Source organism: Sphaerodactylus townsendi, linkage group LG04 (assembly GCF_021028975.2).
Source record: "Sphaerodactylus townsendi isolate TG3544 linkage group LG04, MPM_Stown_v2.3, whole genome shotgun sequence".
NCBI classification, from domain to species: domain Eukaryota; kingdom Metazoa; phylum Chordata; class Lepidosauria; order Squamata; family Sphaerodactylidae; genus Sphaerodactylus; species Sphaerodactylus townsendi.
Window position 1 is genome coordinate 152,669,552 of NC_059428.1, and position 23,917 is coordinate 152,693,468.

A 23,917-nucleotide genomic window follows, 5' to 3' on the forward strand; every position below is an offset into this window, starting at 1 on the left:
ATGTCAAGTGGCTTTATTGGGAAGAATGTCTGCTGGAGGATAAATAGCTTTGCAGATCTGGGCCGGGCTGTGTTTACTGTGGCCATCTGTAGTCAGCAGGGCATCGGTGAGTGTGCATCGGATCACACTCTTAGCTTCAAGCCAGGCGATGATGATGCCCACTCTGTGCCTCCAATGAAGTGTGTGTGTGTGTGCGTGTGTGCGTGTGTGCTGTAGAATGTGCTCAGCAGCCCTTGCAAGATACTGGGCCTCTGGTGTCTTTGGAGCTGTTTCTTGGCAACTGACTTTCTGCAGAAAAGGGTCCTCCAAAGACAGAAAGTTTTTGGGGAAAAAAGTTTCTCTTTTTTGCGAGGGAGAGAGCTCCGTCTCATCACTTCCTCGGAACTGTGAGCAGTTTACTTCTGCCTGCAGGGTTCTTTCAACCCATGCTTGCGTCTCTAAGAATTCACATTGGAAGCAAACGGTGATGTTTCCGGGTGACGTTTCCAAAGCTGTCTGATTTGGAGTCTTTTACTCCCAGCTCCCCGCTCTCCCGCAATATCAGATCTCTGTGCAACTTCTGCAGGCTCCTAGGCTGAGGGGAACCATTGTCTTCCCCCTCTGCCCCCTCTCTTTACTGGCACACAACAAATTCAGAGGTGCATCGTGTTATTTTTCAGCACTGGGTCCAAGAACAGTTGGGCTGCCCTTTGCAGGAAGACCTGAGGAATAAATTTAAGTGCCCAAAAGCTTGTGGATACTTGGATGGGGGCGGGAGGGGGCTGTGAATATCCATCATGTACATCGAAGGGCGCTTTGCAGAATTATCTGCAAGACCCCCTGTTATGCCAAAAGCAAAGCTCTGTTTTGAGCAGGCCATGGCGGGCAACGGTTGGCATGCATGCCTCTGTCTGGAGTCTCCTGAACGACATCAAATAACTGGTTCTGGTGGGTTTTCCAGGCTATGTGGTCGTGGTCTGGTGGATCTTGTTCCTAACGTCTTGCCTGCATCTATGGCTGACATCTTCGGAGGTGTGTCACAGAGAGAAGTCTGTTACGCGCTGTGTCATACTTCAGATAAAACTCTTCTTCGCCATTTCTAAGCATCTGTGGCCTGGGGAAGGAGAGGAGTTTGTCTTGTTCATTCATTTATTTAGATATTCGTACGAGACCCAAGGTAGCTTGTGTTATTGCTCTTTCCTCCTCAGCTGCACCTTTGCTGTAACAACCGTGTGAGGTTGGTTATGTTGGGATAAGAGCTCCTGGTAGTTGGAGATTATCTCTTTATCGTAGTTAGCAGAGCGGCACGGGTGGCTAGAACACAGCAGAAGCCCTTACCTCGTGTGCGTGCGTGTGCGTGATGAATCCCAATGTGCGGCAAGCTTACACAAAAGAAAGTCGGAGTCAGTTATAGTTTCTTATCTAATAAAAAGAGTATTTATTAGTGAACTCCATTCTGGATAGAAAGGTAGGTAGATAGAGTCACTATGCTATCTTAATCTAGCTGGATGGAGATGGATGCGAGGAGCATCCATCCTCTCTCTAGGCATGGTAGGAAGAAGTGGGTGAGAAGGGGTCGAGGAAGAAGCCGGAAGGAAGGAAGTCCCTGAGAGTATCAGTCTAACATCAAAGGGATAGAACCAGCATGATAGAGTAAAGGTGTCAAATCCCTAGGTCCCTATCTAGCCACTAGCTCTCTAGTAAAAAAGCCCCCCTCTGTAGGTTGAGGCAGGAAACAGCGTAACAAAGTCCTTCACTTCCAACAGGTTAGGCTGACAGAGAGCAATTGGCCCAAGGCTGCCCAGAGGGCTTCCATGACAGAGAAGGGATTTGAACCCAGATCTTCCAGACCCTTGTCCCAACGTTCTAACCACTGTGATGCATGGGCTGTGTTAGAGATGGTGTTGTCCTCCAATGGTCCTCAACTCTGGCACCTTTGCGATGGGAGAAAGGAAGCGTTTCGCAGCGACTGGAGGATCTGTGTGATACGTGTTCGGATCCTCACTCTGCCAGGAACCTCACTCAGTGACTCGGGGCCAGTTGCCCTATCCTTCAGCTGAGCCTACCTCAGAGGGTTGTCGTGAGTAAAAGAGGAAGGAAGAAGCACGGCAGCTCTCTTGAGCTTCCTGGAAACGAGGGCAATTTTTTCAAAAAAAAGTTAATCAAATAGGGGAGACCGAGAGGAGGTGGCTGTGGCATTGTATACCAGGCGCCTGTTTCAGTTCAACGTGCATCAATTTCTTTGGAGCTAGAATGACACTCCTAGGTAGGAGCAGTAGATTTTGGGGGGGAGCTGGTGCATTGTTATTTGGTTGCCGGGTGCCTTGGCCTTTGTCCAGCAAGCTGTCTCTGTTCCTTAGGCTCCACAACCTCCAGGCTTCAGTTGTGTAACGTTTCTACACAGGGTGGGGGGCAAACCCCGGAGTTTGCTTTAAAAATATCGGCATGGCTCCCATCACCATCTCTGCATTGCAATATTCGCGTCGTGTTTGCAGCTGGTGGAGGCAGGCCAGCTGTGATGCCTCCCGGCCTCATCCTGCCCACCCACGCCGGTGAAATTAATGTCTCCCCCCCTCCTTCCGTTCAGCCTGCTTTGAAAAGAGCAAAGAGAAACGGAGCCTGGTGTTCTGGAACTGCTGTGTCTTCTGCTTCATGGACCTTTGTCTTTGCAAGCAAGCATCACGTTGAGCACACCTGGGCATGGCTTCAGTGCCCCCGTCCAGTGTTCCTCGAGCAAGAGGCCAAGCTGAGTGTTTACATGGCGTTGAAGGGCAGCATCTCCCTGACCCCAGAGAGAGAGGGGGGGAAGGGAAGAAGAGCGGGCTGAGCCGCTGCTGCTGGCTGCACAGGAAAGAGAACGCAGCTCTCGGTCAGCCACGCTCTGACCAGTGGCGCCTGCTGCCGTGACCTGTGTGGTCCCGCTAGAAAAGCTGCTGTGTTAATTGGCCTCTTGCCACCAAAGGTGATGGAAATTAATTCTAAGCGAACGTGCTGTCCTTCCTGTATGCAGATTGATTGCTTGGCTAGCATAGAACAGTGACTGTGCTCAGAAGAGGCAACCGTCGGTTGGAGCAGGGTTGTCCAACTCTGGCACCCCAGATGTTCATGGACTACGATTCCCATCAGCCCTTGCCAGCATGGCCAGTTTGGACACCTTTGGGTTAGAGCGTTGCGCTAAAAGCTGAGCCGAGTCATGTTCGAATCCGTCTGCCCTGGGCGCCTTTGGCCAGTCACTCTCTCAAGGCTAACCTACCTCACAGGGTTGTTGTGAAGGTGCAACGCAGGGGGCAGGCCGCACATTCTGCTCCTTTGGAGGAAGGGTCGGGACAAAAAGGGGTCAGACAACGGGTTAGCAGCCACATTGGGGTCTCACTGGGGAGAAAAGTGTGTATGAAAAAAAGCAAAATAAGGTAAATAGTATGTATTGCTTTTTGAAGCCTTGAATTATGAATCTATTTTGTGTGCAGTCGGCATTTTATTGTGGCTTGTACCCCAGGGCCTTGGTTTGCTTGAATAGGAAACCTTCATCATTTATGGATCCTCTCGTGCTTACAGAAAGCAACAACCAAGCTTTGTTTAAGTGGACGCAGAAGAAAAAGAACCAGCACGGAATGTGCGTTGTTTAGATTTGCATGGCCTGGCCCTCAGTCAGCTAACAAATTGGGCATTTGTTAGCAACGGACAATGTTGCTTTTACTTCCCCCCCCCCCCTCAAGTAGCTGGAGTTCCTTTGCCCAAGGGAGGGCTGAGGACTTCGCCCCTTCCTGGAACCCAAGATTTCTGAAAACGGATTAGGGAAGCTATGATCCATAAGCCGGGCTCTTACTCAATCCTGCTCTGTGCCCTGTTTAGCAGCTCTGTTCTGTTGCTTGTGCGCGCATCAGTTAAGTAGATTTTTCAAAGGAATCTGCTGAAGCCAGCCCCTCTCCCATGCCCGATAGAGTAACAGGGAAAGGAAATAAAAAGGCACATTTAGAATCCTGTCTCTCTGTTGAGAACGCACCTGGGATATTCTCCGCCACATGACCTCCCTTCCTCCTCCCCCCCCCCTCCCGTGAGCAGCATGGAGTTTGAAGACTTCCCACTTGAGCAAGTCTTCATTCTTGGCACTGTTCATTGCAAAGCCCAAATTCAGACCCCTTAAGCTCCCCCTCACTGGCAGTCTTCAAGCAGTCTTCAAGCAACGGCTGGACGAACACTTGTCAAAGATGCTTGAAGCTACTCCTGCATTGAACGGGGGGCTAGATGGCTTGTATGGCCTCTTCCAGCTCTATGGTTCTGTGGTTGTGGCAACAGAGGGTGCCCAACCAGGGAGTCTTCCAATCTCCCCTCTGCTCATTTGGGAGAGAATCAATCCCCGAGCGTCGGCCAGCCTCCTTCCCCTCGTGAACAAATTCCAGCTTGTGGCACAGGAATACACCCTGCAGACTAAAGGCTACGGTGCACAAGAGGCTGCACTTACAACTGTGTGCTTGCTGGACGAAATTACCCTCTTAAAAAATAATCATATTTGGGGCTGAACTGTTCTTCAGGGAACGGGGCTGACAACTGTTCCGCAAGCAAGGCGACCGAGCTGATAAGGACGAGCTGGAAGAGAATCTCCCCACAAAAGGCAAAAGGAGCTCGGTTTTAGTTGAGCACGGGAGATAAGGGGGAAGCTGTTAATGGGTTTTGCCTTCCTCTGTGAAAGGCGCGCAGAGAAGAATGAGTGTAGGAACCACTGTGGCTAGGACAAGAGGCACCGGGCTGCAGGTAGATATAAGTTTCCCCCCTCCTTCCCCCTAGCTAATGTGATTTCTTACAGGAAGTTCATTAGGATTGCCAACTTCCAGGGAGCGTCTGGAGATCTCCCAGAACGACACCTTCTCTCGAGGCTCAGAGGCTAATCTTGAAACATTCACCTGGAGAAAAGAGCTGCTGTGGTGGTTGAACTGGATGGCATTGCACTTTGCTGAGGTATCCACGTAGCATTAAATCTCTTGCTAGCTGAACACGGGGCTCCCTTTCATCGGTCACCCTTCAGCTGGGCCGTGTGCAGCTCAGCTCTGCCCTCCTGCCCCTGAGCACATGCACAGGCTTGTGCCTAGACGGCCAAGGGGATTTGTTTGCAAGATGCCGTTCCGGGGACCCGAGTTTTTTTCCTGCCTCTAATCTTTATGGCCACTGCATTGCTGACCTTGTCTCTCTCCAGGGACGCAGGGAGGGAGTGAAGGAAATTCTGTGGTTAATGGTCGTTGGGAGAGAATTAGAACAGGTTGAGTGGCCAAGGAGGCCTCCGTGTCAAATGGCGAGCGCAGAAGATAGCTGCAAGTTCGTGCACCAGGGAGGGATCTAGCGGTAATGGAGGGGGACAGAAAGCAAATGAATGCCCACCAGGGGCTGTTAGTTAGTAGAATTGGGGGACTTCTTCGTATGGAACGCCAGAATAACCAGAGCTGGAGGGCTGTTTTGGGTCTTTTCTCTGCGAAGAACTTTCATGGGACAAGTGGTGTAAAGGGATGCAGATCCGCTTTCTTTGCCCTCATTTTGGTCCTGATTTCCCAACCCCAACCCCAACCGCATTTCCATTTCTCCTTGCTTGGCGGGGCCGTTTAGTATCCTTTGGCCAAAGGGATAGGATTGCTGTATTTCTGCATTGGTGCCCTCACACTGGCTGTTAAAAGTACCGGTATCTGATAACTGAGCTATTCCAGGAGCTGCTATGAAGGGACAATGTGTGGGCAACTGGGAGGGAATAGGGTGTCAAACTTGCGGCCCTGCAGATGTTATGGACTACAGTTCCCATTATCCCCTGCTAGCATGATGCTGGCAGGGGATTGTGGGAACTGTAGTCCATAACATCTGCAGGGCCGCGAGTTTGACACCTAGAAGCTGTGCGTAAGCCAGGTTAGGAAATGGCTTTGGAAGGAGGAGGGAAGGTTATTTGTTTTACAGGCTCTTTCAGATTTGACGCCAGGGAAGTTAAAAAGCCCATAGCGAAAGGAATGAATAACTTGTGCAGGACAGCTGTGGGCCACCTCCGTCCAGCTGTGGACCACCTTGGTCCAGCGCTTCTCTGCAGACAGGTTGTTTTCTGACCTTGCGAGCTTAAGTCGGATTTTCCTGGAGCATCCGAGCTCATTTCCTCTGGAGCTGGGATGTAAAACCTGTCCCCCAGCTAATAGGGCTACAGCTCTTGGCAGGAGTTCGTAGACGTGAACAGGGAAACCACCTGGGTCATGATGCCCGTTCTCAAGCTTGCGTGCGCAAGAACGTTGGAAGCAGATTAGTCACCCCCTTGGCCCAGTTTTTGTTGCTCTCTTACTTCGTGTGTGTGTGTGTGTGTGTGTGTGTGTGTGTGTGTGTGTGTGTGTGTGTGTGTGTGTGTGTGTGTGTGTGTGTGTGTGAAAGAGCAATAAAAACCATTCACTCACCCCCCCCCCTCTTTTGTGGAATGTAGATTCTAACTGACCTCCCTGAAACTAAATTGATTAAATAATCACGGCATAAATGATGTGAACCTTTGTCTACCCAGGTTCATTTGGTCATATGGCTTTACGTGGCGATGGTATCTGTCGCTCAAGAACTCAAGAATCTCTGGTAGGTGGTTTGTAAGCTACTAGCTGATACAGGGTATTATGCAATTCCTAGAAGACGCAGGAAAAGATCACAAATGCTCAAGGCCAGGAGCCCCCATCCTTGTTGAGCCTGTGGACATCTGGGGGGAGGGGGCAGGGAGGAGATGAACCTCCTTTCTTTGGTCTTTGCTTCATTTTCTCTGCCTGGTATGCAGAAATTCTCTGTAGAGATTGTCAGCCAGGAATAGGGGTTTGTTGTGTCGCTCCTTAGAATCAAAGAGTTGGAAGAGACCACGAGAGTTTGGAGGAGATGGTATAATCCCACGCTCTTCTTCCGTCTGATTTATGTAAGGATTGAGGTGATTCCTTTGCCGCTCCTCTGTCAACATTAAAATGCATTAAAAAAGCAGTAAACCCATCATCTGAATAAACATGGCAGAGTCAGAATTGCAGCAGGAAGAATGCAGAGTAAACTCAGCAGTCTAGTTCCAACGCAGTAAACGAATAAAACCATAAAACTGGTTCAGCAGACAGCCATAGCCTGAAGCAAGCGACAAACACACACATGCAAACACACACACACACACACACACACACACAATTCTTGAAAATGTTTTCTTTGGAAGCAGTCGAATCTTTGCAGGGAGGGCTTTTCATGGTTAAGGATCGCCCTTCAAGGACTTGCGGTGGTGAACTTAGATGGACTAGCAGGTCCATGCAGGAGAACTCTGGGGGGGAAAACCCAGCACTTCCACTTGTGCCTGGAAAACCAGATGGCGGCCAGGGCGGCTTTTCTGAAGCTGGCGCGATGGGCTCTGTCTAACTCACACCAGCTGATAGCTTTGCCACTGCGTTTTGTACCATTTGACGTTTTTGGACCGTCTTCAAAGGCAGCTGCTTCTATCTTTCATTTAGCAGCCAGCTGCTCTTGAATATTGAGTAGCCGGGAGCACTCTCCCCTCCCCGCAGGTGAAAAAAAAGTCTGCGGAACTCGTCCAGCCCTGGTACGATCCGTGGTTAAGAATTGGCTTTGCACAACCATCAATTTGGTTTTTTAAAAAACAAACACCAAATTGGGGTATGTGTGAAACCTCCGTAAATTTTGTTCCAGGCTTCTCAGCACAGAACTGGTTCAAAAAGCTCTGATGGTAAGGACGTTCTAGAGTGTGTCTTCTTGTCTGGCAGGCTTTACCCTGTCAGAAATAACTAATGTTAGAGTTGCTGCAGGGGTCCCAGAACAGAGTTTAAAACACACACCCCTTCCAAGGTGGGTCTTGCCCTCCTGGTGTTCTGTAGACATTGACTGTTATGTGACAGAACTGCTGCTAAGCTCAGAGACAGTTGGCAGGGAGTTTTCCATACTGCTGTTTGCAGGGCTGGACAGCTCCATCAAGTGGCACCTGCCTTAGTGATCCTACAGGGGTTTTAAGGCAAGAGGTAAACAGAGGCAGTTTGCTGTTGCCTTCCTCTCTGAAGACACCCTGGACATCCTCAGTGCTCCCTTCCAAATACTAGCCAGGGCTGACCCTGCTTAGCTTCTGAGAGCTCAGGAGATGAGACCAGCTTGGGTCTTCCAGGTTGGGGCTGTTTGCATGGAGGTTCTGCCAAGGAGCTGCCAGTTCCCTCGTCAAGGTGCCATAAACTGTCTTTGTATACGGCAAGACTGGTTTGTGGCCCAGGGTTTCCTGGGAAGGGCTGGAAGGTATCCAGAGCCTCTAGTGGTCTTCGTGGAGATCAAAGCCGTTCTGCTGGGAGCTGCTGTCCAGAATGCTGAGGGAGGCTGGGAGGTGGTGACAGCCCTTTGAACATGCAGGGGCACTGAAGCGGCTCAGTCTTTTGCTCTTTGAAGCCTCTCCTTTCCTTTCATAGCTGTAATGAGCCACGTGCCAGGGTGGAATACCTGTAATAAGTAAGAGTCAGGGGGGGCTGCTAAGAAGTGTTTGGAACGTTGCAGCCGGGGAGGCGTTCTTACCCCTCTTGAATGCCCTTGCCTACACCTCTGTTCCTCTCGGTATGCATGCAAAGAGAGGCAGGAAATATAGAGCCCTTGCTCCCAACGCATGCACAGTATTTATTTATGTATTTATTTATTTGTTGGGTTTATAAACCGCCCTCCCCCGGAGGGCTCAGGGCGGTGTACAATACAAATAGAGCACAATCAATTTAAAATACAATAAATATAAGTTAAGATGGCTCTAGTAAAAATAAACCCTACCCCATAAAGCGCACCTTTCTAACCCATTGCCACTCCATAGGGGCTTGTGGCCCAGCAGGCTAGGCTTCTTGACTTACCCAGATGATCCTAACCCTTGGTTTGATGCCTGTTGCGCTATGCAATGGGAAAAAAACGGGGTGGGAAAAACACTGCACAGTGCTGCATGTGGCTCATTGTTGATCTTGGACCGTCATACCTACTAAAGAGAGCCAGCGTGGCATAGTGGTTAAGAGCAGGTGGATTCTCATCTGGAGAACCAGGTTTGATTCCCCACTCCTCCACCCAAGTGGCAGGGGCTTACCTGGTGAACCAGATGCATTTCCGCACTCCTACGTTCCTGCTGGGTGACTTTGGGCTAGTCACAGTTCTCTCAGGACTCTCTCAGGCACACCTACCTCACAAGGTGTCTGTTATGGAGAGAGGAAAGGAAAGGAGCTTGCAAACTGCTTTGAGACTCCCTGAGAAAAGTGGGGTATAAATCCAAACTCTGCTTCTTCTTCTAAATGTCTGCCTGTGTGCACACTGCTTTACATCCAAAGCCTATTGGTGGTGGAAGTCACCTCTCTATAAGCAGGCATTTTTCTCCCAGGAGCTCCCCTCACCCACATACACCCCACCTCCTCTGCCTCCTCCAGCCCCACTGTCGGCTGCCTATCAGAGCCTGAGCACTTGTGCAATGGCACCGCAAAGCAACTGACAAGAGCAGGCAATTAAGGACACTGTTGCGGTTTCCTTCCCCGCTGGGGACGCCGCCTTCCCTCCTCCGAACAGGTGAGCTGGACCCGCTTATGCCATTATGGCCGATTTCCCCCCCCCCCCCCCCGCCGGGCCATTTGCGAATCGGTTTACGACAGCCAGCGCCGAACTGCCTTTCGCTGTTCCGCTTCCTCCCCTGAGCAGCGTGCAGCCACGCCAGGTTCGGCTGGTGGAAAGGAATCGCTTCCTGCTGCCTGGTGGGTGGAGGGATGATACACGCATGCATCCCTGGTTTTGCTGGCGCCTGTAACAGCTGCGCGCCTCCTCCCCTCCCCCCCTGCCAGAAGGAAGGCAGAGGCTGTCAGCTGGCTGCTGCATGGCAGCGGGCCACAGCTCTCTGCACACCCCCTCTCTTGGGCACTAGGTAATTTTGCGCTCCGTCGCACTCCTGCACAAGGCCGAAGAGATCCTGGGGACAGAGGGAGGCGCAGGAGATGAGGGAGGGAGGCTGTGCGGGGTTAATAAGGGACATGGTTACTCAAAATAGTCCTGTTCCCTCTGAGCTCTTCCTGGGGACATGGAGCCGGTTCCCATTCTCTCCCCCCACCCCCAACACAAGCAAATGATTCATGCTTGTCCTTGGAGGGCTGGTGTCCTGAATTGCAGGGAGGTGGGATTGCCTCTGTCAAAAGATAGAGAATGTCATCACGGAGCACTTGTTTTGTGGGCTCCTATGGCATTAAGCATAGCATTCGGTTCCCAATAAGCAGGGATTTGATATTCCGGGCCTGGAGCAAAGCGATTCCAGACATCAGCTCTTCGTTGAGTGGAAGGTCCTGGTGCTTGCTCCAAAACCCTGCTTGGAAGCTCTGGCATGTTTGGAAAAGGGTGTGCATGTCATTTTTATGCCAGCTTGTCCTGAGTCAGACCAACCAGGCACCCGAAAGGAAGGGAGGACACAGGGTTTCATAAAGGAGCAACAGAGGAGGGGGGATGTGGAGAGGCCAGTGCAGAACGCACGGATCTGTAGGCACGTGGGACCGACTTCCAAGCAAGCAAGTGAAGCGTTTTGCTGGCTGAATGCCTTGCGTCACCCTCTCCCTTTAAAGTGGCATCCTTTCCAGAGCTGAACGGATAAACTCCCCCCCTCCACCCCTCATCGGGGCTAAAGCACTTTTCCAACAGGGGAAAACCCCAAAGAGCCAGGAAGCCTGCAAATTCTCATCTAGCCCTGCATGCGAGCATGAAAAATTGGCCAACGGAAGCAGGTGGGAGGTCTCTCTTTGAAAAAAAAACTTGGGTCCAAACCCCAAGCGCTGGAGTAGAAAGAGAGAAGGTGATTAGCATTTCCTCTGCCTTGGGTGTGATAAAGTGTTGGGCCTGCCTGGTAGGAGAGCTGGTGCTCAGCGGGGTCCTGCTCTTGAAGGTTGTCTGATGCCGTTTGATCTCCTCAGACGCCCTGTGCCCCGGCCTTTCTTTCTTCCAGCCTCAAAGGCAGATGACGACGCTGCATTTTCGATGGTTGAAATTGGGCACAGAAAAGCCTTTTCTTGCCTTTTCGGGATGGCCCTCCCTCCCGTTAAAGCTCTTACATTACTTGCAGCGTTTTGATTTCCATAAAGGAGGTGTTGGCGCTAGTGAGCTTCTCCGCTTTGGGTCTTGGAGTCCTTGGATTGGACTTTTTTTAAAGCTCAATCAGTTCCCCAGATGTTTTGATGCACATGATAAGGGCAAGAAACTTTATAAATTAAACCTGAGCTGATACAGCAGCTATTGAGTTCTGTGGCCGGGACTGTATTGTGTGGGTTTGACTGTGGTTTTCTGCACTCTTGTTTGGTGCTGCAGTGCCCAGTTTGAACACATGGGAGGCATCCCAAGGAACAGAGCCCCTTCCTCAGTACCAGTGACAGCTCCCTCCATGTTTCTTGTTTATCTGAAACTGGGAATTGGGGTGGACTCGCTTGCAAATGGTGGTTAGGCCTTTACCAGGGGAGAGGGGAGCAAGGCCTTCAACCCAGTTTCAAAACTGGATTGTTGATATTTTCCGCTTGCACGTTTCCGCACTGACATTTGTGGATAGTTGTATGCGTGGAAAGGTGTTCTCCTGGAGGCGATCTTGGGCATCTTGGATGGACGGGTGGTTTCCAACTCATTCTCAGGGAGGCAGGACTTAAAGATGTCACTTCCTTTAGTGGGCTTGGCATCCATCTTAGATCCCCAGTATCTTTCCTGCCTCAGCAGGGAGAGCAGTGCTTGTCAGGGCTCCAAGCTTTGTTTTCACAGATTTCTTCCTTGTTCTTTGTCTTTTGTCTTCTGTGTGTGTCAGGAGTATTTTGTAAGTCTTGTGTCTCTCCACCAGTGTTCCCTTCCAGGCCATATCGTTCCCCCCCGTTGCGCTGACGTTTGTGGATAGTTTAATGCGTGGAAAGGCGTTCTGTCCAGAGTGTGTTCTGAATGGGCACTCACAGGGGCTACTGGCCAGCTCCCTTCTGCGATGTGGGAACATCACCAGCCATTCAGACGCAAAAGCCACACTGTTGGTTTGAAAGGGATCTCATTGTTAAGTAGCGGACAGGTTAATGGTTGCTGCTGAAAGGAGAGCTGAATGAAAGGTCGAGCAGCTCCTCAGTTGCTTTCCAAAGTCAAAGGTCTCACTCAGTGTCAGCTGCTTGAGACCTTTTACTTGGGAGACCCTGATGCAAACCCTATGAGCTTTGGGGCCCTGTCTATGGAAGTGGGCTGTGCCTGTGACTCTTGGAGCAACAGTGGCATGGTGGTTAAGAGCAGGTGCGCTCTAATCTGGAGAACCAGGTTTGACTCCCTGCTCTGCCACTTGAGCTGTGGAGGCTTATCTGGTTCACCAGATTAGCTTGTGCTCTCCCAACACATGCCAGCTGAGTGACCTTTGGCTAGTCACAGTTCTTCGGAGCTCTCTCAGCCCCACCCACCTCACAGGGTGTCTGTTGGGGGTGGGGAAGGGAAAAGAGATTTTAAGCCCCTTTGAGTTTCCTTACGGGAGAGAAAGGGTGGAGGGGGGGTATAAATCCAAACTTTTCTTCAACATTTTTCTCTCCAGCAAGGACCCAATGATTCTATTCTCCCCTCCTGTGTTTTATCCTTGCAACCCTCAACACCCTGTGAGGTAGGCAAGACTGAGAGTGTTTGACTTGCCCAAGGACACCCCCTGAGCATCAGTGGTTGAGTGGGGATTGGAACCTGAGTCTCCCAAATCCTATTCCAGCACTCTAACAGGGTGTTCGTTGGGGGGGGGGGTAGGGAAAGGAGATTGTAAGCCCCTTTGAGTCTCCTTACAGGAGGGAAAGGGGGGTATAAATCCAAATATTCTCCTCCTCCTCTTCCTCTTCCTCCTCCTCCTCCTCCTCCTCCTCCTCTTCCTCCTCCTCCTCCTCCTCCTCCTCCTCCTCCTCCTCCTCCTCCTCCTCCTCCTCCTCCTCCTCCTCCTTCTTCTTCTTCTTCTTCTTCTTCTTCTTCTTCTTCTTCTTCTTCTTCTTCTTCTTCTATCCTCTCCAGCTTCCTTCCTTCCTGCCGTAGCCAGGGTGACTCACTCACCATAGCAATTGGGCCATGCATTGGCAAGGTGGGTACTGACGGAAAGGCAGAGGAGGATTTTGATTGCTGTTCTGTAATGACGGTCACCCTCGGTCCCAGAGCTCTTTGTCTTTGCAATGGAAAAGAGGCCTTTTTTGTTGTTGTTTTGGTTGTTTTTGTTTTTGCAAAGGCTTTGCAGCTCAGGTTTTTACTTAGAACTCCAGCAGTTGCCATCAAGTAGCCATTCGGCACTCCCGGTTCCTGCTGCGATCTCTGGTTTTACAGCGTTTGCCAGTGGTGCGGCCTCCCAGCTGCCCACCCCCCTGAGCCCAGCACTCCAATTATCTCCCCTCCATGAGGCATTCAGGTGCAGGAATCTGGAGGCCCTCAGAGCATTGCGCAACAGCAGCCAGCACCTCTGCGGCACGCCGGTCAGGCGGCAGCACCTTCTAAGCGGAAGCAGTTCCAAAGGCGAGCAGAAATCCGTCGGTGGGCCCCTTTCTCTCTAATTTGGCACCAGAGCTGTCTCAGAACCATGGCAGATGTTCCGTTTAGCATGGGGCGGCAAGCTGCTAGCGTCTTGAGGCCGGGCGCTTTCTCAACAACAGTTGCACACGTGCAGAAGGGCCACTGTCAGCCCTTGCCAGATGCCGGTGCGGGTTGCAGAGAAGCAGAGCCTGCCCTGTGCATGTGTGGCAGATGGGGTATGGTGCAGATGTTGCCCCACCTCTGTCTGGGGAAGAACTTGTTTATATATTTGTTCCTGGTTTACTGTGGGCTGGAACTGTGAGTGACATACTGGAAAGTCTGGGCTCAAACCTTGAACCAGATTAGCCAGTGCACTCCAGCACACGCCAGCTGGGTGACCTTGGGCTTGTCACAGTTCTTCAGAGCTCTCTCAACCCCACCTACCTCGCAGGGTGTTTGTTGTGAGGGGGGAAGGGAAAGGAGTTTGTCAGCCCCTTGGAGTCTCCTATAGGAGAGACGGGGGGGGGGGGGGGGGGGGCGGATATAAATCCAACTCTTCTTCTTTGGCAGCCCCAGGGAGGGAGTGCTGGCAGTCTTGGGGTGCAGCTTTCCCCCCATCCATCATCAGCAGAACAAGAGGTGATAGAGATTGCATCTTGGGGGTAGAATGCCCCTGCAGAGGGTTTACTTGGAACTGGCGGGGCCAAGAGGCATTGCATTGGGGAGGGGGGAGGTGTTTCTTCAAGATTGTTTGTCATCATTTTGGCCATTAATGGGAGGCAAAATTTGCCTTAAATTGGGATAGAAGAGTTGGGCAAAGTCTTCTTGAAGTGTACCCTGTGTTAGTGCACAACATTGTGGTGCCAAGAACCCCTAAGATTTGGGGGATGGAGTCTGCAAGCTTCAGGCCTGGCACCTTCTAAGTCTGGGGCCAGACCCTAGCCACGTCTGGGAGTTCTAGGTGCGCCAGCCCAGCGGGCATTGGGGCAAAACCTGGTAACGAAAGCTCTTTAAAAATAGCTTGCTCGCTTTCAGTTTTGGCTAGGGTTGCCAGCCCCCAGGTGATCTGGACTGACAACTGATCTTCAAGTTAGAAAGATGAGTTCCCTGGGGAAAAGTCTGCTTTGGAGAGCAGACTGTATGGCATTTGATAGCCCACCAAGGGCCTTATTCTCCCCCAAACCCTACCTCCTCTGGGCCCTGCCCTCAAACCTCTAGGAATTTCAAAACCCAACCCTAGTCCCTCCCCCCTCCCCCTGAGACGTTACTCCGTCCTCTGGACTCTGAGAAGGAAGCTGAATTGTTGGGATGTTAGGTCAGACTCTCAGACCATCAGTACCCTTGCAGAAAGGCAAGATCAGCCTTTTGGAACAAGAGAAGCGATCCTCCCTCTTACCTGTTTTGGGAGAGATCAGGATCCTCTGAGCACCTGCGCTGGGTTTCAGCTGGCATCAAAAAGCAGGCAACTCCAGGAAGCAGGGCAACCTGTGTGGCTTTGCAAGGCGAGTCCAAGGAGCTTGGTGACATCATAATGTGACCCCCCTCCTCGTGGCCTGGCTGTCCCCCATGCTCGAGGGACCACTCCAGTCAAGAGGCGGGCTCCCTTGGGCCCTGATGCTCCACCGGCACATCATGAAGAACGACAGCCAAGGAGCTGCGCAGAATTTAGTGCTTGACCACAGGCTAACCAGGACAGAAAATCCAAGAGGTGATTTCAGTGCAAGGGTAAAAAGGGGGAAACGGGGATGAGCTTTGCAGAAACTTCTTTTATTTTTCTGTTGTTTCTCCTCGCTTGGTATAACAGAGAGGCTGTAACTCATAAGTAGAGCCTCTTTGTCTGGCAATGGTCTTAGATTCATCCCCCAGCAGCTCTAGTTAAGAAAACCCTGACTGCCGGCAGGTCTCTGGGGTCTCTGACTGAGGACTTTTCCCAACACTTGTCACCTGATAAGTGTCGGGAAAAGTCCTCAGTCAGAGACCCCGGAGACCTGCCGGCAGTCAGAGATAGCAGGAGCGACCTTGATAGGCAAATGGTCTGATTTGGTAGCAGGGAAGTTGTTGCGGGAACTGCCAAAATCTTGATAGGTAACGCCAAGATTGTGTGTATAATTCTGCTTCCAAAATAATAAATCATGAAAAGCAAAAATTGGGGGTATATGCACAGTATGTAAATGAAGTATTTTAAAAATATCTTTCTCTACTCCAGGGGTCTTCAAACTATGGCCCTCCAGATGTTCAGGAACTACAATTCCCATCAGCCCTGCCACTTGGTCATGCTGGCAGAGGCTGATGGGAATTGTAGTCAATGAACATCTGGAGGGCCATCTGCTCTACTCCACCTCTGCTCTACTCCGAGAAGCCACGAGGAAGAGAGAATCGTTGCATGGGGCATACTGGAACCCCAACCTCTGATTATGTTGGGCCCTGTCATCTCCTGCTGAGACTTCTGTGGACATTGTCCAGTCTCTCGTGAATCTTAAGGACTAGAAACTTGTGTGTATGTGTTTTAAAAGAAGCTTAGAATAATTTTTAAACCTCCACAGAGCGGAAACCAACATAGTGCTGTGTACTAGATAAATGCAGGGAAGGTGTAGCATTTCAGGAGAAGCCGATTCTTTTTATAGGGGCTCTGGCCTGTGTTAAAATCTGGGATTGAAGTTTTAGAGATGGACAGAGGTCAGCTTCAGTCTGGATGTCCAAGAACATCTGTCTTTTCTCTGTCCAAGAGTGAGGATTTACTTGGCGCTCTGCCCGAAGAGCGTTTTTCCTGCCCAAAGCCAAGGGAGAAAGCTGGAACAAGACACTTGGATTACAAACGGGACATCCTGTAGGGTTTCGGCCTTCTTGCTGTCCCTTCCCAGCCAAAACAATAAATGAAATATACCGGTAAATGCTCCCTGTGGGAATACGGCCAGTAAACAAGCGTGCTGGGTATTTTTAGCATTTTTCAAAAGTCACTCATCTGTTGGAAGGCAGCTTTTTTCGAGGCAGGATGCAAAACGTCACGATTGTTCCATGAACCAAATTGAAAATTTAACTCTGAGAAGACATTAGGCTGGATGCCAGGATGGGGGTTGTTGCCTAGTGGTCAGAGTCAGTGGCGTTGCCTAGTGGTAAGCAAACTCTGAAGCTGCATAAAGCCCCACTGGGCCAAGTCCACTATCTCTCTTTCCATACATCGTTTCCTTCTGCTTACACCCCTGCGCTTCTCTTTCCCCCTCACTTCCTTCCAGACACAGGACTTCCTCAACATCACACCAAATCTTCTGCTGGGGTTTACTGTTCATGGCACGGCTGTCACTGCCAGCTCACCAACATCCCTGGGATGGGAGAGACTCTTTGAAAGGGTTCCTCCCGTGGTGACTTGCTTGTACTTCAGGTCTTGGCACAGTCTGCCATAATCCTCCTTCGGTGTTTGTTTTAATATGGGGGGAAACCTGGAAATCAGCAGGAAGCAAAGGCAGCATTGCAAACCAGCGTCATCTGGGAATGCTCTTAACATTGGTAGAGTTGGCGCTTCTGTGGAAAAGCTCCTGGGCCTTGCTCATAATATTTGTGCATCACATATTTTATTTTTCTGCTGCGATTCTGGGTCTTTTTTTCTCCTTTCACACCTGCTCTTCCTTTTTGGAAAATGCCTATGAGTCCAGTTGTTTAAACAGTTTAATACTTGTCTCTTTGGTCATGCAGTGGAGTAATACTTTGTTCAGAATTGTGTTACTTAAATGTGCTTGTGCTTAGCGTGCTTAAATGAGAACCAGCGTGGTATAGTGGTTAAGAGCAGGTGCACTCTAATCTGGAGAACCGGGTTGGATTCCCCACTCTGCCACTTTGAGCTGTGGAAGCTCATCTGGTGAACTTGATTAGCTTGTGCACTCCAACACATACCAGCTGGGTGACCTTGGGTTAGTCACAGTTCTTCGGAGCTCTCTCAGCCCCACCCACCTCACAGGCTGTTCGTTGAGGGGGGAGGGAAAGGAGTTTGTAAGCCCCTTTGAGTCTCCTTACAGGAGAGAAAGGGGGTTTAAAACCAAACTCTTCTTGCTGTAACTTAAAGCCCACTGTATGCCCCACTGCTCTCTGGGAGGTTCTGCAGATGTGAGATTCCTCTTTCCATGCAACAAACTGTTACATGCTAACTGGCAGATGTGGGTCTCCTTTTTCCATGCAACAAACTGTTCTACGCTAACTGGCATGAGTGGGATGACAAGGAACATACTGAGAACCTAAAACCCGCAAGGGATTGATGCGTTGAGCTTGTATTTTAAGCTGACAATGCTGGGGAACAGGTCAATCTGTAGCTGCCTTTATAGTCTTCTCAACTGCATTCAAATTACCAGGCAAGTTTCTCACCCTCATGGTTTCTGAAGCAATCTTTTTCTAACACGTTTCCTCAAAACACGACCACCCGTGCCAGCAGAAGCCCAAATTCACAGCATCTCTTCGGCTTCTACAATTCATTAAGGGCTGACTCACGATTTTTCACATTTGGGGCTGGCGAGCTTTTCTGAATATAAATGTTGTCGGACACATGCAACGCCGTCCGCTGATTGCTGGCTTCCCTCTGCCATGTAAATGGGAATTCTATGCAAATTGTGTTAATTGCACGCTTCAGAAAATGTGCGAATGAGCTTCGCTTGCTGGCTGGCGTGATCGGATATTCCCCCCCTCTCTCTGATGTGGCCCTTAGTGACTCATTAGCCCCAACCGGGTTCCCTTTTGGGAATCCTCTAGCGATGATTTTCTGCTATGTATGTCATCGCAAGCAGCCCGTCTTTCCTCTGACATCCTGTGCAGTGTTCCGTCCACCTTTTTTCTTTTGTTTCTAGGCAGCTCCTAACCCTGTTTAAAATTTGACACGGCTGTCCTCCGGCTTTCCGATTCTATACTCAGAAAAGGACCCCAAAAATCCATCGTTTTACTCACTGTTGCGACCAGCGTATAATTTAAGAGCCGTCCAGCGTTCTCTGCCTCAGCGGCTGTCAACCTGCTTCCAAGAAATGAACAGTTGGGGCGTGCAATTGACAATCTTTCTCTAGTCCGCAGAAATGAGCTTCCTTTGGATGTGGTTTCATTTCGTTCCCATGGTAAATAGGCCGGGTTGAAGCCTTTCTCTGCTTCACGGTAGCTGCTACTTGGAAAAGGGGGTTAGAATGCCCCCAGATCAAAGTAGTAGTAGAAGAAGAGTTGGATTTATATCCCAGCTTTCTCTCCTATAGGAGACTCTTTTCCCTTCCCCCACCCCCCAGCAAACACCCTGTGAGGAAGGTGGGGCTGAGAGAGCTCCAAAGAATTGTGACTAGCTCAAGGTCACCCAGCTGGCATGTGTTGGAGTGCACAGGCTAATCTGAATTCCCCAGGTAAGCCTCCACAGTTCAAAGAGGCAGAGCGGAAAATCAAACTCGGTTCCTCCAGATTAGAGTACACGTGCTCTTAACCACTACACTACTGCTGCTCCTTTAGTAACAGTGCTTCCTTTACCTGTTGGCCCCCTTTTTATCCCATCCTTCCTCCAAGGAGTTCAGAGGGAACGTGGCTCTGTTGAAGAGCATCTGCTTTGCATGCCAAAGGTCCCAGGTTCCATCCCTGGCAACTCCAGTTAAACAGATCAGGTTGTGCTTTGTGAGAGAGATCCTGGAGAGCCCATTGCCAGTCTGAGTAGACAGCACTTCCTTTGAGAGACCAAAGCTCTGATTCAGTATAAGGTGGCTTCCTGTGTTCCTTAACACAACAGTCATGCGATGCAGGCTGAGAGAGAGAGTAACCAGCCGAAGATTGCCCGCTGAGCTTTGCGGCAGGGGATTTGAACCCTGGTCTTGGCCAGTATGACAATTTCACAACGGCAACACACTGGCAGTCTCTTAAGCCAGCGAGGTGTAGTGGTTAAGAGCAGGTGCACTCTGATCTGGAGAACCGGGTTTGATTCCCTGCTCTGCCACTTGAGCTGTGGAGGTTTATCTGGCGAACCATATTAGCTTGTGCATTCCAACACATGCCAGCTGGGTGACCTTGGACTAGTCGCAGTTTTTCAGAGCTCTCTCAGCCCCACACACCTCACAGGGTGTTTGCTGGGGCGGGGGGTGGGGGAGGGAAAGGAGATTGCAAGCCCCTTCGAGTCTCCTTACAGGAGAGAAAGGGGGGATATAAATCCAGACTCTTCTTCTTCTTAAGCAATGATAGGTCCTCCTGCTTTTCCTTCTTTAGAGTCTCAAAATCCCTGTGAAAAGGGATAGTGACTGGCCTGAACTCATTCAGCGGCCATCATGGCTCGACCGAGTCTCCTTCCATTCTCCTATTCCAGTGTTGCAAGAAGTCGATGTTCTTTGATACTGTGTGGTTTTTAGCCTTCAACTTTCCCGCTTGCCAGATCCGACTCTGTCGTCTGGGAGGAAGTGTTAAAATAGGGAGGTTGCAGGAAGATAGATCTCAATTTTCTCAAATGGGAGGAAGTCTCACCACAAACCACAGTGTTTGGAGCATTTGCGGCTTTCAGGAAATCGTCCCATCTTCAGGAACGCCAAGCTAAAAACAGTGGATGCTTTTTTGGGGGTGTTATTCTTAGTTCCTCGTTTCCTCGCTTCCTGCACCAGGAAATGTGGCGGGGAAGTCACAGGACAGCAGTTTGTTTTTAATTCGTGATGTGTGTGGACTGGTGGTGACCATTGAAGGGCGCAGGTTGAGCTTTCTGCGCAGTCTCAGAGGTTCTTTCTTCTGCACACACTTCCTGTTGCAGATGGAGAACTTTAGACAGGGAGAGGATGCGTTCCAGCTCCAGTTTATCCGTCTGAGAACCTCAGCCCGTGTGGTTTCGTTAGTGATCTTTCAATACTGAGGGAGCGGAGGCAGTTGAGAGGGTCTTAAATCAGTGTCTGTTTTCATTTCTGCTCGCTCTTTTAGATCAGAGAGCTTCTTTTGACGGTGTCAACGGGCAACTGTACTAAAACTGAAAGCGGAAAGTTCCCGCGGCTTGTACAGGTTGCTGAGCTGAGTAGGCAGGGGGCTGACAGTGTGGGAGAAGTCCCAGTTCTTCTTTTGTGGCCTTGGTAATTCCAAGTTCTCCTTTTCTAAAGTCAGCTGCTGGTATAGCTGTCAGGACCCCAGCGTGGTGTAGTGATTAGGAGCAGGTTCACTCTAACCTGGAGAACCGGGCTTGATTCCCCACTCTGCCACTTGAGCTGTGGAGGCTTATCTGGTGAACCAGATTAGCTTGTGCACTCCTACACATGCCAGCCGGGTGACTTTGGGCTAGTCACGGTTCTTCGGAGCTCTCTCAGCCCCACCCATCTCACAGCAGGGTGTTTGTTGTGAGGGGGGGAAAGGAGAGGAGATTGTAAGCCCCTTTGAGTCTCCTTACAGGAGAGAAAGGGGGGGGGGATATAAATCCAAACTCTTCTTGTACCCCACCCTGGCCAGATGAAGGAGCAGACTCCTCATCTGAAGACAACCAGCACAGACCAAGGACCACCCACACAGGAGACATTGGGAAGCTCAGCTGGACCCCTTCCAGACGAGAGCCCCTGGATTCTGAATCCTACATCCAAGGACTTTCTCCTGGAGGCTTATTTCCCTGCCTCTTGGCTCCAGCTAAACGTCAGCCCCACTCCACCCTCAGAAGCTCTATAGAGGTAGTAATGCTAGCAGGCTCTTTTTTTGCATGGGATTCTGGGACAATACGCATGTAACCATTTTAAAGGGATCTTTGTCCATGCTCAGAGTTATGCACTCGAAACTTTCCCCGCCGTGGCTTCTGCCGCTCTTCCTCCGCTTTTGCCCGGTTGAGTAACGGCCTTCTACTCTCTTGCAGCCACACCCACTCGTCTGGTTCTATGGCCACCGTGCGGGAATGGTCCTGCACCCGCTGCACGTTCCTGAACCCCGTGGGCCAGCGCCAGTGCTCCATCTGTGAGGCCCCCCGCCAGAAGCCTGACCTCAACCACATCCTGCGCCTCAGCGTGGAGGAGCAGAAATGGCCCTGCGCCCGCTGCACCTTCCGGAACTACCTGGGTAAAGAGACCTGCGAGGTATGCGGCTTCACCCCTGAGCCCGGCCCAGGGGGCTCGCCGCTTCCCATCATCAACGGGGTCCTGCCCAAACCCACCATCTTGGTGGAGCCCAAGGGGACATGCAAGGAGGAGATTGCCAAAGTGGAAAGCAGCAGTGAGGACTCTGGGGGGAAGAGCCCAGAGGAGGTGGCCTTGGAGGATGGCTGGGCCTGCCAGCGCTGCACCCTCCACAACACCCCCGTGTCGAACTCCTGCTCCGCCTGCGGGGGGCCCCGCAAGCTTTCGCTGCCCAAGATCCCTCCAGAGGCGCTGGTCGTCCCTGAAGTCATTGCTCCGGCTGGCTTCCAAATAGCCCCTGCCACCCCTCAGCCTGGTGCCGTTGCAGAGACCCCCGAGAGCCACCCGGTTGCCAACCCAGGCACTGCCGCCCCAGAGCAGGAGAGCCAGAAGATGCCAAGCTTCAGCCTTTTCTCTCCTGGCCTCCAAAACAACCCGGTTCCCCGCAGCCGCCGAGAGGTGCCCCCGCAGCTGCAGCCCCCGGTGCCCGAGACCTCCCAGCCTGCCTCCCCACCCGCACCTGTGCAGAAAGCCATCCACTTCCAGGAGCTGCTGGCAACCAAGCGGATGAGCGCCCTGGAGGAAGAGATGGAGGTGAGCCCCTCCCACTGGAAATGCAGCTCCTGCTCCCTCCTGAACGCCTCGGGGAGCGGCACGTGCGAGGCCTGCAGCAACCAGAACGGCAGCGACATCATCGACCTGACAGGGGACTCCGTGCGCTTCACCCCCTGCGGCCCGTCCAGCCCCGACTTCACCACCTGGTCCTGTTCGAAATGCACCTTGAAGAACCCCACCGCCTCGCAGAAGTGCAAAGTGTGCGGCTCCTCCAAGCTCCACGGCTTCCAAGAGCACGAGCTGCCTGCCAAGTGCCCCGAGTGCGGCTCGGACAAGGGCGCCTGCCCGGTGTGCAGCTCCAGAGCTCCCTCGGCCCGCAAAGTGGCCCGCCTCTTCCCCCCACAGCCCCTGGCAGCCCCTGAGAGGCCCAGCCAGTGGCCCTGCCCGGCCTGCACCCTGCTGAACGAGCTGAAGGCTAAGCACTGTGTAGCCTGCCACACGCCTCAGAGGTACATGGCACAACGCAAGGGGGCCAAGCCGCTCCGGCGCCGGGAGAGCATGCACGTGGAGAAGCGGCGCCAGACAGATGAGGGGGAAGCCAAGGTTCTCTGGGAAAATATCGTCTCCTTTTGTCAAGAGGTGAGTTCCCTGCACTCTCTGTTAAGCTGTCACCTTGTTTTGTTTAGTTTAAAAAGCAAGTTTCTAGTCCACATTGCTGCAAGGCCGTGTAAGGAGACATACAGGTAGTAGCGAGCTGGTGTGGCACCGTTATTAAAGTTTTGGATCGGGAAAACCTCAGTTCAAATTGCTGATCTGCCACGGAAGTTTTCTGGGTGACGTTGGGCCAGCTGCACACCGTCAGGCAAACCTACCCGCCAGGGTTGTTGTGAGGATATAATGGAGGAGAGGAGAACCATATAAGCTGCGTTTGGTCTCTCCTGTGGAGAATGGCTGGCAGACTGGCTGGAAAGAAAGATTTGCCTTTTTGAATGTTTCTATAAGGTTTGCCCTTCTTGCTAGCAGCATTCCCTATTGCTGTGGTTACAAATGGTCGCCATGGTCCCCTTACAGATGTTCCAATTTGACACTGAAATGTGACAGCCTCTTGCTGCTTTATGATCTTAACTGTTTATGTAAATCATTCTTGTGGTGCCCAGGAGTGGGGATCCAGGAGCCTGGCTGGGAGAGGGCTGGGTGGGGTACAGACTGCAAATCAAACCAGGCCTGTTTCACCACAGAAATCTTAATGCAAGTGGGGGGTGGGGGCTTCTCTCCCCACATTTCTGGGGAAAGCTCTGTCTCCTCAGGACCAAAATGGACATTTCTCTTCCTTCCCCCTCCCCTCTTCACTTAACCCCTGTGAAGGACTCGATCCTGCAGGTTCTGTGTGGCAAAATCACTGTGCGTGAGTTGAGCCAAAGCATCCAGATTTAGCCCCAGGTAATTAGTGGAAACCCGTGCCCCCACATTGGCCCCCTTTGGCATCCTGCCGGAAAGGGCACTCTCTAGGGGTCATTAATAACAAACCAGGCCTGATGGCATTAATTGCCAAGCGCAGTTTGATTTCCTTGCTGGCCTGCAGCGACTGAAGTCGGAAGCCAAATCAAGCTGATCTCGTAAACGGAACTTAATCCTTTTGGACTTGAGAGGCAGCGTGGCACCATACCAGCGGGCTGCCTTCATACAGGGCATCATGATGCCTCACTTCATAGAAGATGTCCTGAATGCCTGGGGAGAAAAATTCCCTTCCTCACCCCCACCCCCATAAACCTGGGCAGCTTCCTCCAAACCCTAGTTCTAGCTTCTTTCCAGTCTAGAAGAGCTCGGTGGGATTGAAG

General features: G+C 51.4%; 1 protein-coding gene across 6 annotated transcripts in view; it reads left to right on the forward strand.

Annotated features, from left to right (window-relative positions):
* Nucleotides 1-23,917, forward strand: part of CAPN15 (calpain 15) — a 77,989-nt gene that overhangs the window by 36,821 nt on the left and 17,251 nt on the right. For 4 of the 6 annotated variants that reach the window (XM_048494432.1, XM_048494433.1, XM_048494434.1 and 1 more), the window contains one exon: nucleotides 21,269-22,718. In XM_048494432.1, coding sequence (XP_048350389.1) covers nucleotides 21,269-22,718 — 1,450 coding nt within the window. Of the gene's footprint in view, nucleotides 1-4,888; nucleotides 4,936-6,546; nucleotides 6,559-21,268; nucleotides 22,719-23,917 lie in introns of those variants that run through there. The other 2 variants (XM_048494438.1, XM_048494436.1) reach the window with 2 other exon arrangements.